The 15,166-nt window shown below is 51.2% G+C and overlaps 1 protein-coding gene across 2 annotated transcripts in view; it reads right to left on the bottom strand.

Annotated features, from left to right (window-relative positions):
• CTDSPL2 (CTD small phosphatase like 2) overlaps positions 1-15,166 on the bottom strand; it is an 896,843-nt gene that overhangs the window by 665,141 nt on the left and 216,536 nt on the right. For both annotated transcript variants that reach the window (XM_069624195.1, XM_069624196.1), the window contains one exon: positions 13,848-14,081. In XM_069624195.1, coding sequence (XP_069480296.1) covers positions 13,848-14,057 — 210 coding nt within the window. In that variant the 5' untranslated portion in view covers positions 14,058-14,081. The remainder of the gene's footprint in view (positions 1-13,847; positions 14,082-15,166) is intronic.

Here is a 15,166-nt window from a genome sequence, read left to right as displayed (position 1 = left end):
TGGGCGCTCACGAACCCGACCCCCCTCCCCCACGTGTCCTTCAGTGCACCCTACCTCTTCATCTGTACCTCACTGGATGAACATCCTCCACCGATTTATCCAGCTTCCTGGCCCCTGAGGCCACATGCCACATCTGATGTGCTCATGCCGTGGCCCCTGACATTCCTGGAATCAGTCTGAGGTCATCAGACCCACTACAATGAAGTCGGAGTATGTAGAGACAACACCACAAAGTGCAAAGCGCCAACATCCTCACTGGACCAGGTAACGAGATAAGAGGACTGAACCGGGCCACTCAGAAGGCAGACTTACCAGCTCCAAACCACCCCCACGACACTGCACTCATTTCCCATCCACTTGTCGTGTCGACCAGGTACACTCCTCTTTCCATCCACGCAAAACTTCCAGGACCGCAGCGCGCGAAACCCGAGGCTGCCTTAGACCCCCGATCCTAGAGTTAAGAGCTACCCAAGCTTCACAACTGAACTGTGTATCAAGGGGTTGGGCCCTCTCAGAATACAGAGAGGTGTGTGCCTCCCTTGGGCTAACAAACCAAGAACAGAGGAAAAGAACCCCCGGACATGAAAAGAGTAACCGCACCCCATAGATCGATTGCTACTGCAGTGGAGCCGCCCGGACAACCTTACACCAGCGGAACTCGGCGAGAATATCTATCACAACCCCACAGCTGTAGTGAACAAAACAAAAAATGCATGGACACATGACAAACTCGCTAAATACCAATATTCCCCACTTCACCCTGAAGTGGATCCCAAATTGACAACTAACATCGAGAATTCGGGAACAGAAGCTGCTGCAACAAAGGGTGATGTAGCAGCCCTTCTTTCTGAGATGAAGAGCATGAGAGCAGACATCGAGGACAAAATTGACAGGATCAAACAGAATCGATGAGCTTGGAGAGACTCGAGGGAGTGGAGACACATTTGAATCTCAAACAGATCAGAGGTGCGCGGACATCGAGACAAGAAGAATATTGTCTGAAAAGCGATGATTTGGAAAATCGCGAAAGGCGTAACAACCTAAGAATCTTTGGAATACCAGCAAGAGAAGGGGAAACAAGATTTGAAAAAAATCCCTTCATGCGATCCTCAAAGTACTATGCGAGGATGATACAGTAGATGAACCCAAGCTAGACCGTATAACAGAGCCGGGGTAACTCCAGGTGCCCCGAAGACAGTACTCATGAGATTCCACAATTACTTGGACAGGGCGAGAATCCTGGACAAATCCAAAAACAACCCCCAAATAGTCTATGACACGGCCAATGTGATTTTTCAGGACCTGTCCTCATTCAACCTGGCCATGCGGAGGAAATGCATACCCCTGACCAAATGGCTTAAAGAAAAAGGATTCCGATATCGGTGGGGATACCCCTTCTCTCCCACATTTGAACAAGAGGGAACTACCGTTAGACTGCAAAAGGAAAAGGACATACAGAACTGCATAGCAGACCTAGTAGGCAACCTCTCAAACAATCTGGAGGAAAGATCCCGTGATGACCGGCAACGGAAGCTCCAGGGGCCCAGACGTAGGAACATTACGGGATCCAGGAAATATAGGAGGATGGCCGCCTCACCAGGAACAGATCTTTGAGAATGGTTACTATCGAACAGGAGGGGTCTGGAGAAGCACTACCCCCAGAGAGCATTGAAGCTTCAACAGGGAAGAATCCCTGAAGATGTTCAGGGCCTGAATAAGACTTCATCTGCAGGATACCACAGCTGAACAGTGCAGTTGACGCCAGTAATGACTTTCAGGTAATCACTGGGTGAAAGATCGGCATGGTGAGTTAAACCACTTGAACCTAGCCACAACACTAACTGTTAGGTGTTTGTCAAGAAGAGGGCCGTCGCATGATTAAATAGCAAAATACACAAAGGCCCGCAGAAATGAACACATAAGGAGGGAAGGGGGGGGTCAAGGGGGCTCATAGTTATCAATGTTTACAACTTGGACCGTGGGTTGCACATTCCACACTGGTGGTCCGAGGCTGGCTGGGTGAGATGTTCCAGCTAGATCTGATGCCAAAGAGGGCGGGCGGGGGGAGAGGGAGATAGGGAAAGGGAGCGTGCAGAGTTAGGGAGCTCGATAGATGTGAACAAGGGTACAGAGCAACTGAAGGTCAATAGGTGCACGAGATGTCCGCATGAAGTACAATGACTGCGTCACCCCCAGTTAATGTACATGGGCTGCTCAGGATTGGCACGCTGAATGTGAAGGTCTTAAACTCACCAAATAAAAGCCTTGGTTTGCAGGGAATTCAGGAGAGCGCACTTAGATGTGCTCTTTCTACAAGAAATAAAATATATGCGGGGAGAAGAGCAGAATGTTTTGCCAGCCAGAATGTGCTCTGAATACTGGAGCTCTGGTCCCTTGAGAAAGGCGGGCGTAGGCATACTTGTCAGAAAGGGGCTAAACTTGAGGTCTCCAAGACATGGACCAATCAGGAGGGAAGAGTCATCTTATTGGTGGGCAGAATTCGCAACATTACCCTTACCCTAGCAACACTATACTCACCTAACACGGGTCAGGGCCGCTTTCTGAAACACTGTTCCAAAGGTTATGCTAGAGGTAGCTGGACATAGTATCCTAGGAGGGGACATCAACCAATGGGCCGATCCCACCATGGACAGACAGGCAACCCAGAGGCCGTGCCGAAGTGGTAGAGATGTTGCAAATGGAACAAGTTACTTACCTGTAACTACTGTTCTCCAGCATGGGTCTGGCATGGATTTACATGCTCATGAACATTCCCCCGTCGTCAGGCCGGGAATCCTCAATATAGAAAAAAATCAGTATCAGTTTTGTTTCTGATCTGACTTTTAGTAGTAACCAATCACTGGTCTCTGGGTCATACTGCCCCCAGCCAATGACTGCCTTCTCCCTAAGCCCCGCCTCCAGCAGCCATCCTCAGATTTGGTAGCACGCAAAGTGGCAGTATGACCAAGTGAAGAGCCGCAGAGGGGTAGGCGGGAGGGTTCGCATGTGAATCCATGCCAGACCCATGCTGGAGAACAACAGTTACAGGTAAGTAACTTGTTCCTTCTCCAGCATGGGGTCTGGCATGGATTCACATGCTCATGAATAAGAATACATAGCAGTGCACACATGCACAACCACGGGAGGTGGCAACAGGCTCAACAAAGCAATACAACAACTCAACATTAAGCAACTCTTACCTCCTCACCAGGCTCACCTTAGGCGAACAGGTTGCGCAGCACTGCTTGGCCGACCCTGGACTCCTCCCTGGAGTCCCGATCGACGCAGTAGAATCTTGTGAAGGTGTGCGTCGACCTCCACGTCGCAGCCCTGCAGATGTCCAGCAGGGGCACACCAGACAGGAACGCCGTGGTAGAAGCGATCACTCTGGTCGAATGGGCTCTCGGACGGCCGGGCAGCTGTCGGTTTGCCAACCGGTGACAGTGCATGATGCAGCCGGAGAGCCATCTGGAAATGGAAGTCTTCGAGAGAGCCTTCCCTTGATTCACAGTCCCAATGTTCACAAACAGCTGTGACGTCTTCCGAAAACTGTGCGGTCCACGTAGAACTTCAGCGCTCTAGCTACATTCAGCGAGTGCAAAGTCCTCTCGGCGGCGACGAAGGCGACGGGAAGAAAACTGGCAACACCAAGGGCTCGTTGAGGTGGAAGTCAGACAGCACCTTGGGCATAAAGGATGGGTGTGTCCTCAGCACCACCCTCGTGTCATGAAAAGTCAAGTATGGAGGCTTGCGAGATAGGGCCTGGATCTCTCCCACTCTTCGTGCGGAGGTGATGGCCACGAGGAAAGCTGTCTTCCATGACAGGAACTTCAAAGGCGTCGAATGCATAGGCTCGAATGGGGCCCCCATGAGCTTGGTCAGCACCACATTAAGCTCCCACGCCGGGGCAGGAGCATTCACAGGCGGGAATGATCGGAATAGTCCCTTCATGAATTCTTTCACCAGGCGATGAGACCACAAGGACGCCCGTCCCCATCGTCCTGGTATATCGGGAGATGGCAGCCAGATGTATTTTGATGGAGGCGTGAGTCAGTCCAGCTTTGGCCAGCGACAGTAGGTACGGCAGTACTTGAGGGGCCGTAAACCGCAGAGGGTTAATCTTCTGTGCACGGCACCAGACAGAGAACCTCTTCCATTTATGTCCGTAGCACTTGAGAGTTGAGGACGCCCTGGCCTTTGCAAGAACCTCTGCAGTCGGCCGGGATGTCGTACCCTCCAAACTCTAGTGCTGCAGGAGCCAGGCCTGCAAGTTCTGCGACTCCGGGTTGTGGTGAAGAATGGCACCTCCTCTGGAGAGAAGGTCTGCGTCCGTCGGCAGCTTGACTGGTGGGGACGTTGACAAGTCCAGAAGGTCCGGGAACCAGATCGGTCTCGGCCACGCAGGTGCGACGAGGATCATCCTGCACCGGGACCTTATGAGCTGGTTGATGAGCCGGAGCAGCAACCGCAGCGGAGGGAACGTATAAAGAAATAGGCCGTCCCAGGGGAACGAGAAGGCATCACCCATGCTCCTCGGCTGGGGGAACCTGCTGGCGAACCTCCGGCACTTGGAATTCGTCGCCGTCGCGAAGATAGATTTGGGGTTCGCCCCATCGTCGGAAGAGTCGATCCACTGGATCCTGGCGTAGTTCCCACTCGTGGCACGAGCGCAGCTCCCTGCTGAGTCAGCGATCGTGTTTTTTATTCCTGCCAGATGAAGAGGCACCAGAAACATCCCTTGGGCGACGGCCCAATGCCACAGATCTTGGGCTTCCTTGGATAGGGCCGGGGACCTGGTTCCGCCCTGCTTCCGGATGTAGAACGTGGTGGTGGTGGTGGTGGTGTTGGTGGTGAAGATCCTCACCACCTTGCCCTTGAGGGACGGAAGAAAAGACCTGAGGGCCCAGAACACCGTGCGGAGCTCCAAGATGTTGATGTGGAGAGACTTCTCCTCCGGAAGCCAAAGGCCTCTCGCTTGAAGATCTCCGGAGTGTGCTCCCCAACCTTCCAGGGAGGCGTCCGTCGTCACCGTCACCTGGTGAGCTGGGGTCTGGAAGTCCGTGCCTGCCGACAGATGGGAGCGGGTACCCCCACCACCGGATCGCCTGACGGAACTTCTTGTTGAGGGATCCTGTCCTCGAAGCTGCCAGTCAACTGAATCCAGCGGACGTCGAGGAACTCTTGTAAGGGTCTCATCCGAAGCCTGCAAAGGCGCACCAGATAAATGCAGGAGGACACCATCCCGAGGAGGGACTTGATAGATCTTACCCTGGCCATGTCCGTGGCCAGCAGACGCTGCACCTTGCCCAGAATGGTCCTGGTCCTTTCCTCCGACGGCGAGGCCATCCGCGCCACTGTCGAGCTTGGCTCCCAGAAACAGGGCGACTTGCGACGGAACCAGGTGGGATTTTGGAAAGTTGGAGAATCCCAGGTCCGTGAGCAGCTGGACGGTCTTCGCAGTGTGCTCCACGGCGAGCTCCCTTGTCCTTGCCCGGATGAGCCAGTCGTCCAGGTAGGGGAAGACGTGGATCCCCTGTAGGCGCATGCCGCAGCGCCACCGGTGCGAGGCACTTGGTGAACACCCTGGATGCCGACTTCAATCCGAACGGGAGGGCCTTGAACTGGTAGTGCCGCCCTTGGACCACGAACCTGAGGAACTTTCGGTGTCTTTTTAGAAGTAGGCATCCTCCAAGTCCAACGACGACAGGAAATCGCCCTCCTCCAGCTGTCCCAGCACATCCTGGAGGGTGACCATACGGAACTTCTGTGCCTTGATGTACTTGTTCAGTCGTCATAGGTCCAGGATGGGGCACCATCCTCCTGTCTTCTTTTTTACGAGGAAGTACCTTGAGTAAACTCCAGAGCCCCGAAGCCTCTTTGGGACGAGCTTGATGGCACTCTTGAGCATCGCCCTTACTTCCAACAGTAGTTGAGGGACGTGATTTTCCTTCCTGGCCACGGGTGGAACGCGAGGGCACTTCCTTTGAAACTCGAGGGCGTGCCCTTGGGCCAGGGCGTCCAGCACCCAACGGTCGGTGGAGATGGACTCCCACACGCTGACGAATCTCGCCAGCCGGCCTCCCACCCGGGTGCTTCGGCAGGGGCCCGACCCCACGGTCGGTTCAATCTTGTTTGGAGGCCGCCTTGCCTCCTTGACAAGGACGGGCACCACCTGACTTGCCGCGTCCCCTGTAGGCTTCCTGGGACGAAGATCTTGGCGGTAAGTGGAGGAGCCACTGCCGGATCCCTTGGAGGCACCTTGTCTGCCTCCGGAGCTCCGAAAGGACGGCCGTCGTTGGAGCACTCCCAGTGCCCGGGCAGTCTCTGGGAAGGCGGTTGATGAGTCCCTTCAGGCCATCAAGACAGACACAAACAGGTTGTTCCCGTCGAAGGGCATGTCCAAAACCTTGGTTTGTACGTCCTGGCGGAAATCCGTGGCCTTGAGTCATCCTCGTCTCAAGCAAACGCAGTTGCCCAACTGACGGAAACCGGTGTCGGCGATGTCCGTTGCCACCGTGATGGCGTGGTCCGAAGCAATCTCCCCCTCCTGTAGGATTTCAAGGGCCTCAGCCCTTTTGGGGTCCGGAAGGAAGTCTAACAGAGGGGCGATTTTGAACCACAACTCCGTCGTAGCGGGCTACGATAGCCAGGGCGTTGGCCGCATTAATAGTCGTCGCTGCGGATGAGATGAACCGTCGTCTCATCGTGTCCAACTTCCTGCCCTCGCCGTCCGGCGGGGAAGTTGATGTCGAGGCCGATGCCCCCCCAGCTTTCTTCTTTGCCGCCGCGACGACCGAATCTGGGGTAGGTTGTGCCTGACAAGGGGGAAGCATCGGGGACCCGGTAATTCTTCTCGTACCGGTCCATCTTTGCCGGCGCCGTAGCAGGGTTCTTGAGGAGGGCGAGCTCCTCATCCCAGATGTCATCGAGAAGCGGTACTGCGAGGACCGTCTTCCTTTTAGCCTTGCGCCGTTGGTAAAGGAACCCTTCTTTTCTTCTGGGCAGAGCTGAAAAAGCTCGGATGCCCTGGAAATCATGGCATGAAAGGATCCAATCTCATCGGGCGGGGACGCCCGAGCAGGGGGGGCGAGGACACGTCCCGTCGTTGCCCCCGTTGTCATCTGTACCTGTCGTAGCCGTGTCCGTGCCTGTATCATCCCCGTGGGTAGTAGACCGGGGGAAGGCAGAGCAGGCCGCAGAGGTAGGAGAGGTGGCGTAGGATGCATCGTCCTCCTCTTATGCGGTGGACTCTCCGAAGGTCCTGGCTCCGGTTCCTTCGTCAGGGGAAGGGGCAACCTTGTCCTCATCTCCGAGCATAAGGACTGAATCGCTGACAAAATGGCCGCCGAGGTGTCCTGCGGCGCCGGAATCGACGGGCGCGAGGGCTCTTGAGGAGCCTTGTCGGCAACACCGTCGCTCTTAGTCGCCCTCGTCGGGATCCCTCCCGACGGGCTGGGCCTCTTCCACGACTTCGATGAGCTCTTCTTCAGAGGTCGTGTCCGTATCCATGATGGCCACCAGCCCCTCCCCCACCTTTTCCAACGAGGACTTCGTGGGGGTCTTAATGGGCCTGAAAGAACCCAACGAGGACTTCATGGGGGTCTTCTCGATGGGCCTGAAAGACGACTCCCTCCGCGGTGGCAGGGAGACTCTGGGTCCTGAGGGCGCCTCCACTGGTGTAGCCTCCAGAGGCTGAGCCAGGGCCGCGACGACATCCTCAATCGAGGTCTTAGCAGGGTGAACCAAGGCCATCGTCACCTTCTGGACACCTGGGGCCTTCACCTTGGTGGGGTGGGGTGGGGGGCGGTCTGAGCCTCGCTTCCCCTCTGCCGGAATCTTCGAGATCAACCGGGGCCTCTCCAGAAGCTTTACCGGGTTCTCGGACTTCTTACCCGAGCCACAGCGTTGGCTCGTGGTTGATGGTGCCGGGGAGGATGCGCCCTGCCTGGCAGCCAAGGAGCCCGACAGTTTGGCGCTTCTGGTGCCCGCGGACTCGCGGTGCTTAGCCTTTTGTTGGGCCCCCGTCGCGCCCTCACAGGACTTCGAAGACCGCTCGGCCTTCTTTTTCTTCTTCTCGCCTGACGGGCTCTTCCCTTCCAGCCAGTTGGCGAGACGGAGGTGGCGATCCTTCATGGTCCACTCTGACATGTTCCCACAAAACGCACAGTCCTTCTCCTTGTGCGTCTTGTCCTCAACGAATGCTCGTCCTCCTTGAAAACATTCTGAAGCTGGCATCCAGGGCAGGTCCTGAACAGCTTCCCGGGCGTCGAGCTTCCTTTCTCCTGGGCCATGTCCGGGGTAGGCCTCAGAACTTCTGGAATCCTCCAAAAGCATAACTCGACGAAATCTTCACCCTTGAGGGGCGTAGAAAACTCCAAAATGGATCCCCGTTGATCGGATGTAGAACGGTGGAGCTTGAGGCTCTATTTAACCGAAAAATGAGAAAAATCTCCTGAAAAAGCGCGAAAACGCAGCAAAAGCGAGAGCTACAGCACGAGGACTCCCAACACTTGAAAGTGTGGTAAAAATCTGAGGATGGCTGCCGGAGGCGGGGCTTAGGGAGAGGACAGTCATTGGCTGGGGGCAGTATGACCCAGAGACCAGTGATTGGTTACTACTAAGAAAGAGATCAGAAACGAAACTGATACTGATTTTTTTCTATACCAAGGATTCCCGGCCTGACGGGGAATATTCATGAGCATGTGAATCCATGCCAGACCCCATGCTGGAGAACTACAGTTTACTTGATACATGGCACCATTTACACCCCGATGAAAAAGGATTCACTTTTTACACAGCCCCACACCCAATGTACACTAGGATAGATTACATGTACTTAACGAAGGACATCTTCGAGGTCGCCGACATAATTCCAATCTCATGGTCAGACCATGACTTAGTAATGGTGGGTATTAGACTGGACACCCTACCATCCAAAAATACGAAATGGCGATGCAATGAATCACTTTAGAAAGACCCAATCTTCCGCACTGAAATGACCAACGGAAATTGAAGAATACTTTAAAATGACACTGACAACATCTCAAATAGAACGGTGTGGGAGGTGGGCAAGGCAACGTGGAGAGGTCTTAATTAGGGAAGGGGCGGCGAAAAAGAGGGAAGGGCCATAGAGAAAAAGTTGAGGAACGAAATCGTACGGCTAGATACAATAGCATGGAATAATGAAACTGATAGGGTTGCAAGAGTCACAAACTCCAATTCCTCAAACAGAAACATTACGAAAAGGGAGACAAAGCCAACGCCCTTTTAGGCGGCCAGAGGGCGGAAAGGTGGGTCAAAGCCATTGAAGGAGAGGATGTAACACAAATATCAGACTCCGGGTGAATCTCAGTGGCATTTTGCGAAGTTCTACGAACGCCTCTACACATCAGAAATAGGACAAGCTCAAGAAGAGATTGACCAATACCTAGAAGGAATAGATATGCCCAGACTTACCCCCCAAGCCACGGCGGAAGGGATAGACTCACCGATAACGGCAGAGTAAGTTGAAAGAGCCGAAAAATAGATAGCTCATACATACATACGGAGGACTTTTGTATCAGGTGGGATTCATCCCTGTGAACTTCAGCACCTTTATGCATTATGCAGTGACTTATGAGCTATCTATATAGCCTGGATTCGATAAAGGCAGCTCTGCCGAAACACGTGTCATCCACAAAGGCTCTAACATCACAAAAATAAACAGGAATTGATTAATCATCACTACTTGCCATTCCATTATTTTTCGGCGCACTATCAAGGGATAGCTCAACACAACCATTATATATTGTCACAAACGGAGTGGAGGGACTCTAAGTCTCCGTAGTAGCTAAACCTGGTGCGACGCAAGATCTTTAACATCACCTTAACTCTCATGGACAAACCCTTTTAATTTAACGGGGCGCGTAGGTACTGCAGCAGGTGTCATCACAAACAGTCCCTCACCAAGAATGCAATAAGTTGAAAGAGCAAAAGGCTTCCACTAGGAAAGGCACCTGGAAATGATGGCTACACAGCAGGGTTCTATAAAACCTTCATAGCCCCCCACTCCTTCCCTTCATGGTAGAATTATTCAACAAAATCTTACGAACAGGATTAGCCCCTGAATCCTTTTCCCAAGCCTTGATCTATAATTCCAAAAGAAGGAAAGGATCCCAAGCACTGTGGCTCCTATCGTCCCATCTCCCTTCTTAATATAGATGCGAAGATATATACCAGAGTACTAGCCGCCAGGTTGGAAACCCACATGCCCCCCCGTGATCCATTCAGAACAAGTAGGATTCATACTAGGGCGACGGGTAGCGGACACGATGCAGAAAACAGCACTGCATTCATGAGTCACAGAAAATGGCGGACAGCCCGGTGCTCTTGTCTGTCGATACTGAAAAAGTATTCCACATAGTGGAGCTTCCTGGAAGCAGTACTGGTCAAGATCAGAATAGGCCCCACCCTTTGTAGAGGGATCAAGGCGGTATACATATCTCCAAAGGCCACTGTAATGATAAATTCTGACTATTCCCGGTAGTTTGACTTAAGCAGAGGAACGAGGCAAGGCTGCCCACTATCTGCAATCCTATTCGCCCCATCAGTAGAACACCTTGCCCAAGTCCTCAGGGCAGAAACCCGGGTTGAGGGCCTCTGGGCAGCCAGAAGAGAATACAAAACAGCTCTACGCAGACTACATTCTACTCCATGTCCAAAATCCCCTTACGACCATACCAAGGGCCATACTTCTGATTGAGAAATATTGTACCCTTTCGGGCTTCAAAATTAATAAGTCAAAATCAGTAGTATTCCCACTGAAGGAACTCACACCTGCAGAAACCTCCTTTTTCTCTGCACTCGGGCTGGTAATGGAGAGTAGTACCCTCTGATACTTTAGTATAAACCTTAACAAAAAAATAGGCAAACTTATATATGAGGCAAATTTTCCCCAACTCCTGGCAGGCTTCCATAACCACCTAGCAAAATGGCAAAAAATCACAATCTCCTGGATGGGAAGACTTAATGCACTTAAGATGGTCTGCCTTCCAAGGTTCTGGTACCCATTCCAAATGCTCCCTATAAAACTCCCAGACACCTTTTTCAAGGAAGTCAGAAGAGCTATCATTAAATTCCTGTGGCTAGGGAAAAAACCAAGGATATCCTAGGACACTCCCACCCTGCCCAAAGAAAAAGGTGGGGTAGGTCTCCCCGACCTCCAGCTGTATTACAACGCAGTGCAACTAAGGATACTAATCCCCCACCCGAGAGAAAAAAAGAACTACAGTGGGTACACCTAGATAACCATAACTTGCCCCGGTGACACTGGCTGAATGGTTATGGGTTCCAAGACAAACTCACACGCAGGCTACGGACCCACCCAATACTAGGCACAATATGGGACATTTGAAGAGAGGGCTCAGGCATGAAAAGAGTCACTACATGGCCCTCTCCATTAAGTCACATATGGTCACCGGGTATATGCGAAGAAATCCACAACCATCCTCTATTCCAACCATGGTACGATGCAGGCCTGTAAAGGGTCGGACAATTATGGAGAAATGGGACATCTATTACGATCACTGAACTCGAAGAAGCACTAGCATCCACCCAATACCAGTCTTCCTCTTCCTACAACTAAAGGGTACCCTCACGAGAAAGGAATGCCTGGGGGGGATGGGGGGGGAGCTCACTCCCTTTGAAAATCTTCTAGATACAAGGTCATATCCAACATGCATAAATCACTACTGGAGGTGGGAAGGGGCTCGACTGATAAGCTCAAATACAGATGGGAACGGGACCTGGGAATAGAACTGGATCCAAGCGACTGGGATACCATCTGTGGGTGAGTGGCCTGGGTATCAATAGCAGTGCAATAAGCTCCATGCCATTAAGCTCCTACATAGGTGGCAATACGACCCCCATAGACTATCCAAAATGTACCAGGCAGGGAGCCCACTCTGTTGGTGCCAATGCGGGGAGCAAGCGGACTACTGGCATATGTGGTGGGGGTGCCCCTGTGCTAGGACATATTGGGATGAAGTCCTTAGCTGGATCAAAAGGGTCGATGGGATTCACTCCACTTCTGGTTCTATTTGGCCTTGAGCAGTCAGAGGGGGAGATGCCAAAACTAAGAGGCATAGCAGCCACGCTCCTGCTAGCCGCAAGGGCATGTTTGGTCACCATATGGAAAGCGGACACTCCCCAGCCTGAAAGAGTGGGTTACAGTGACAACCAATTAGGGATGTAACGGTATTACGATATACCGTTAAAGATACCGTGAACCACTTAATTGAACAATAATAACAGTCACATTGTTTATACCGGTACACCATTCATACCCTTAAGTGTGCTTTTCAATCTGATTTGGAAAGGCTGCAGTAAGCAAGTGCTGCAGTCTTGGTCTTGCACTGTTGGATGTGCCGTCTGCCAAGTAGTTTCAGTTGGAGCAGTTTTTAATGCCATTCCATAAACCACACGTGCCTGACACAAAATCAATATTTTAGCAATAGGAAGAATACATACAGTGCCAAGAAGGAAAGGGGTTTACTTTGGGGTTTATATATTTATAATGGATGTTTTCTAAACATATGACAATGGGGGATTTCCCTAGTTCCATCATTGAATTTACATATAATAAGTCACACTGCGAAATTTACTCATCTCTGTGGGTATTCCCTGCTGCCATACCAAAGGGTAACATGTCCGTGATTACTGAATACCTTTTGGCGCGCAAGTAAACTAAAGGCTGTAACGTAAAGAGTGTGTTTGTGTGTATGCGCACAAGCGTAAACTACCATCAGACTCCATTGATCTGTGGCATGCAGGTTATCAAGATGGCAACATGTTCATCTTCACCAGTAGCCAGTGGGGGAGCTAAAAGCCTAAATTAACGCTTAAGAAAAGCTATTCAATTTGCTTCGCCAGTCGCAGCAGGGCTCCCCCCACCCCCCTCCTCCTCTCCACACGTGTTTGGTGGAAGCAAGGGGTGGCATTTCAGTGGAAAGTGTGTTGAAAAGCCCAATTCTGGCCTGGGTGCCTGGTTTTGTTTGTGATGATAAATCTGACAATTTATGACCTTTTAGAAAATATCTGTTAAGATTAGTTAACTCCACCTGCTATACCGCGATAACCATGATATACCATCATTTGGCAAGAAGGTTAATGTACCGTCATAAAACTAATACCGTGACACCCCTACAACCAATATATACACTATGGAGCAAATCACTGCCGCTCTCCATGGAAAAGCAGCCCAGAATGAAATGTGGTGCGATTTAATTTTTAAGGGAATACTTGTAGACACTTCAAAGCAAGCCCCTAATACTTTGAGCTGTGATATGCCCCTTGGCGGCCCATTCCCCTGAAAATACTGACCACATTGTTACTAAAACTGAATGGTATCTAATAAGAATGTGGATTAACTGTGCTCACTAACCACCAACTGCACCTATAAAAAGCAAAATGTATAACTCCCTATTGAACAACTGCGCAGGGAGAGGGTGGGGTACGGGCAAGGGAAAAATGAAACAGTTGGAAAGTTACGTTAAATGGTTGAAGTTCATTACAGCGGGGAAGCATGATAAGAATCTGATATGTACACTGTTGAAAACTTATAAAACTTAAATTTGAAAAAAAGGACCTAGACAATAGCTTAGGACCAAATGTTTTAATATTTGAGGGCACATGAACCCAGTTTGATGAACTGCAAGCACCTTATCTATTCAAATCCCCCCCGCCCCCCAACAGTTCACCCCTTGATCAAACTACATTACACTGGGAGGGCACTGCTGTGCTTCATGAATGTACCAACTACAAATCACAACCTTTAACATCTCTTGTAATAACAGTCCATGCATACGCACCTCACAACTCTTGGGCGTACACACTTTGGTTGCAGTTCCTCGGATGAAATTCTTGATGGAGGACAATAAGCCAGTTTCATTCTTTGGCAGCTTTCCTTCCCCCACCGGTAAACACTCCTCCACCTCGGAATGTCGGCGCTTTGTCCGACCTGTACGAACTGTGGGGCTCTCATTGGACTGCTGAGAAGCCTTGCGTGCTCTCAGCCTCATCTTTTAGGAGGTCTGCATGTAAACCTAAACAGGAAAAATAAACCTGCACATTAGCGTCTATCATTATGAGCTATTGGCTCAAACAATTTGGAGTATGATTAAGGTGGTAAGATGCTCAGTACACAGCACTTGCTCTAGAGAACTAGTGGTCCCCGTCAAACATTGTAATTCCAAAGAGTCTCCACTATCATGGTCCAAAGGATGACAAAAACAGTACTATAGAAGAGGGCAAAAGTAATACCTATTGAGTCAAGAGCAGTCCAATGCTGCCGACATGGCAAAAATGTGCTGTATAAATGTTAAAAGGAAAAATAAGGTCATGTTTTAGACATGTCAATTTTTTTACCAATTTAGTTTGAGGCTTGTAAACGCTTCCATGGAGATCATGAAAGCAAATGGGACTCGTCCCAAATGTTATACTGGCCTTGATGAGGTAGGTGGTACGCTTTTGCCCCCTGCAAATCTTCATTTTGTCATCTTTCCTCTGCTCTCTAGCCCTTTCCCCTCCCCCCCCCCTCCATTCTACTTTTTGGACCTTTCTTCCCCCTCCATTGCTCAGTTTTTCTGTTTTTATAATCGTAGTGGTCGGTCGCCCCTGTGACCGCCGCTGCCCCCTTCCATCTCTGTGCCTGTGATTGGTTGCTCCCTAGGGAAGCCAAAGCCGCCTCAAGACCAGGATGTCCTTTCCATCCAGAATCCTGGCTTTGATGCGGTAGGGGGTGCGCTTTTGCCCCCTACTCCCCTCCATTTTGTAATTTCTGCTCAATCCTCTGCTTTCTTGCCTTTGTTCCCTCTATTCGTCTCCTTCCCAGCCATTTTCCCCAAGTTGTCAGTCCATCAATCATCCTAGCGGTCTGTCGCACAGGTGCGGTAGCCCCATTGCCCCCTTCTTCCCCCCCCCCCACCCTGTGCCCACGATTGGCTGTTCCTCGCCAGGAGGTAGGCTCTTAACACCCAATAGGACAGCCCTCTGCCAATGGTATCCAAGGCAGGGGAGCTCCCAAAGAAGCCGCTCATCAGCTTTTGACTGCGGTCATCTGGGAAGCCAGCCATTGTCAAACAGCAGCGACTTATAAGGTGATGTGGACTGGGAGTACAGAATTACTGTA

The sequence above is a fragment of the Ambystoma mexicanum genome, chromosome 11, assembly GCF_040938575.1.
Source record: "Ambystoma mexicanum isolate Mex_15411 chromosome 11, UKY_AmexF1_1, whole genome shotgun sequence".
Lineage (NCBI taxonomy): Eukaryota > Metazoa > Chordata > Amphibia > Caudata > Ambystomatidae > Ambystoma > Ambystoma mexicanum.
Note: the sequence above shows the minus strand (reverse complement) of the source record. Positions and strands in the feature narration are given on the sequence as shown.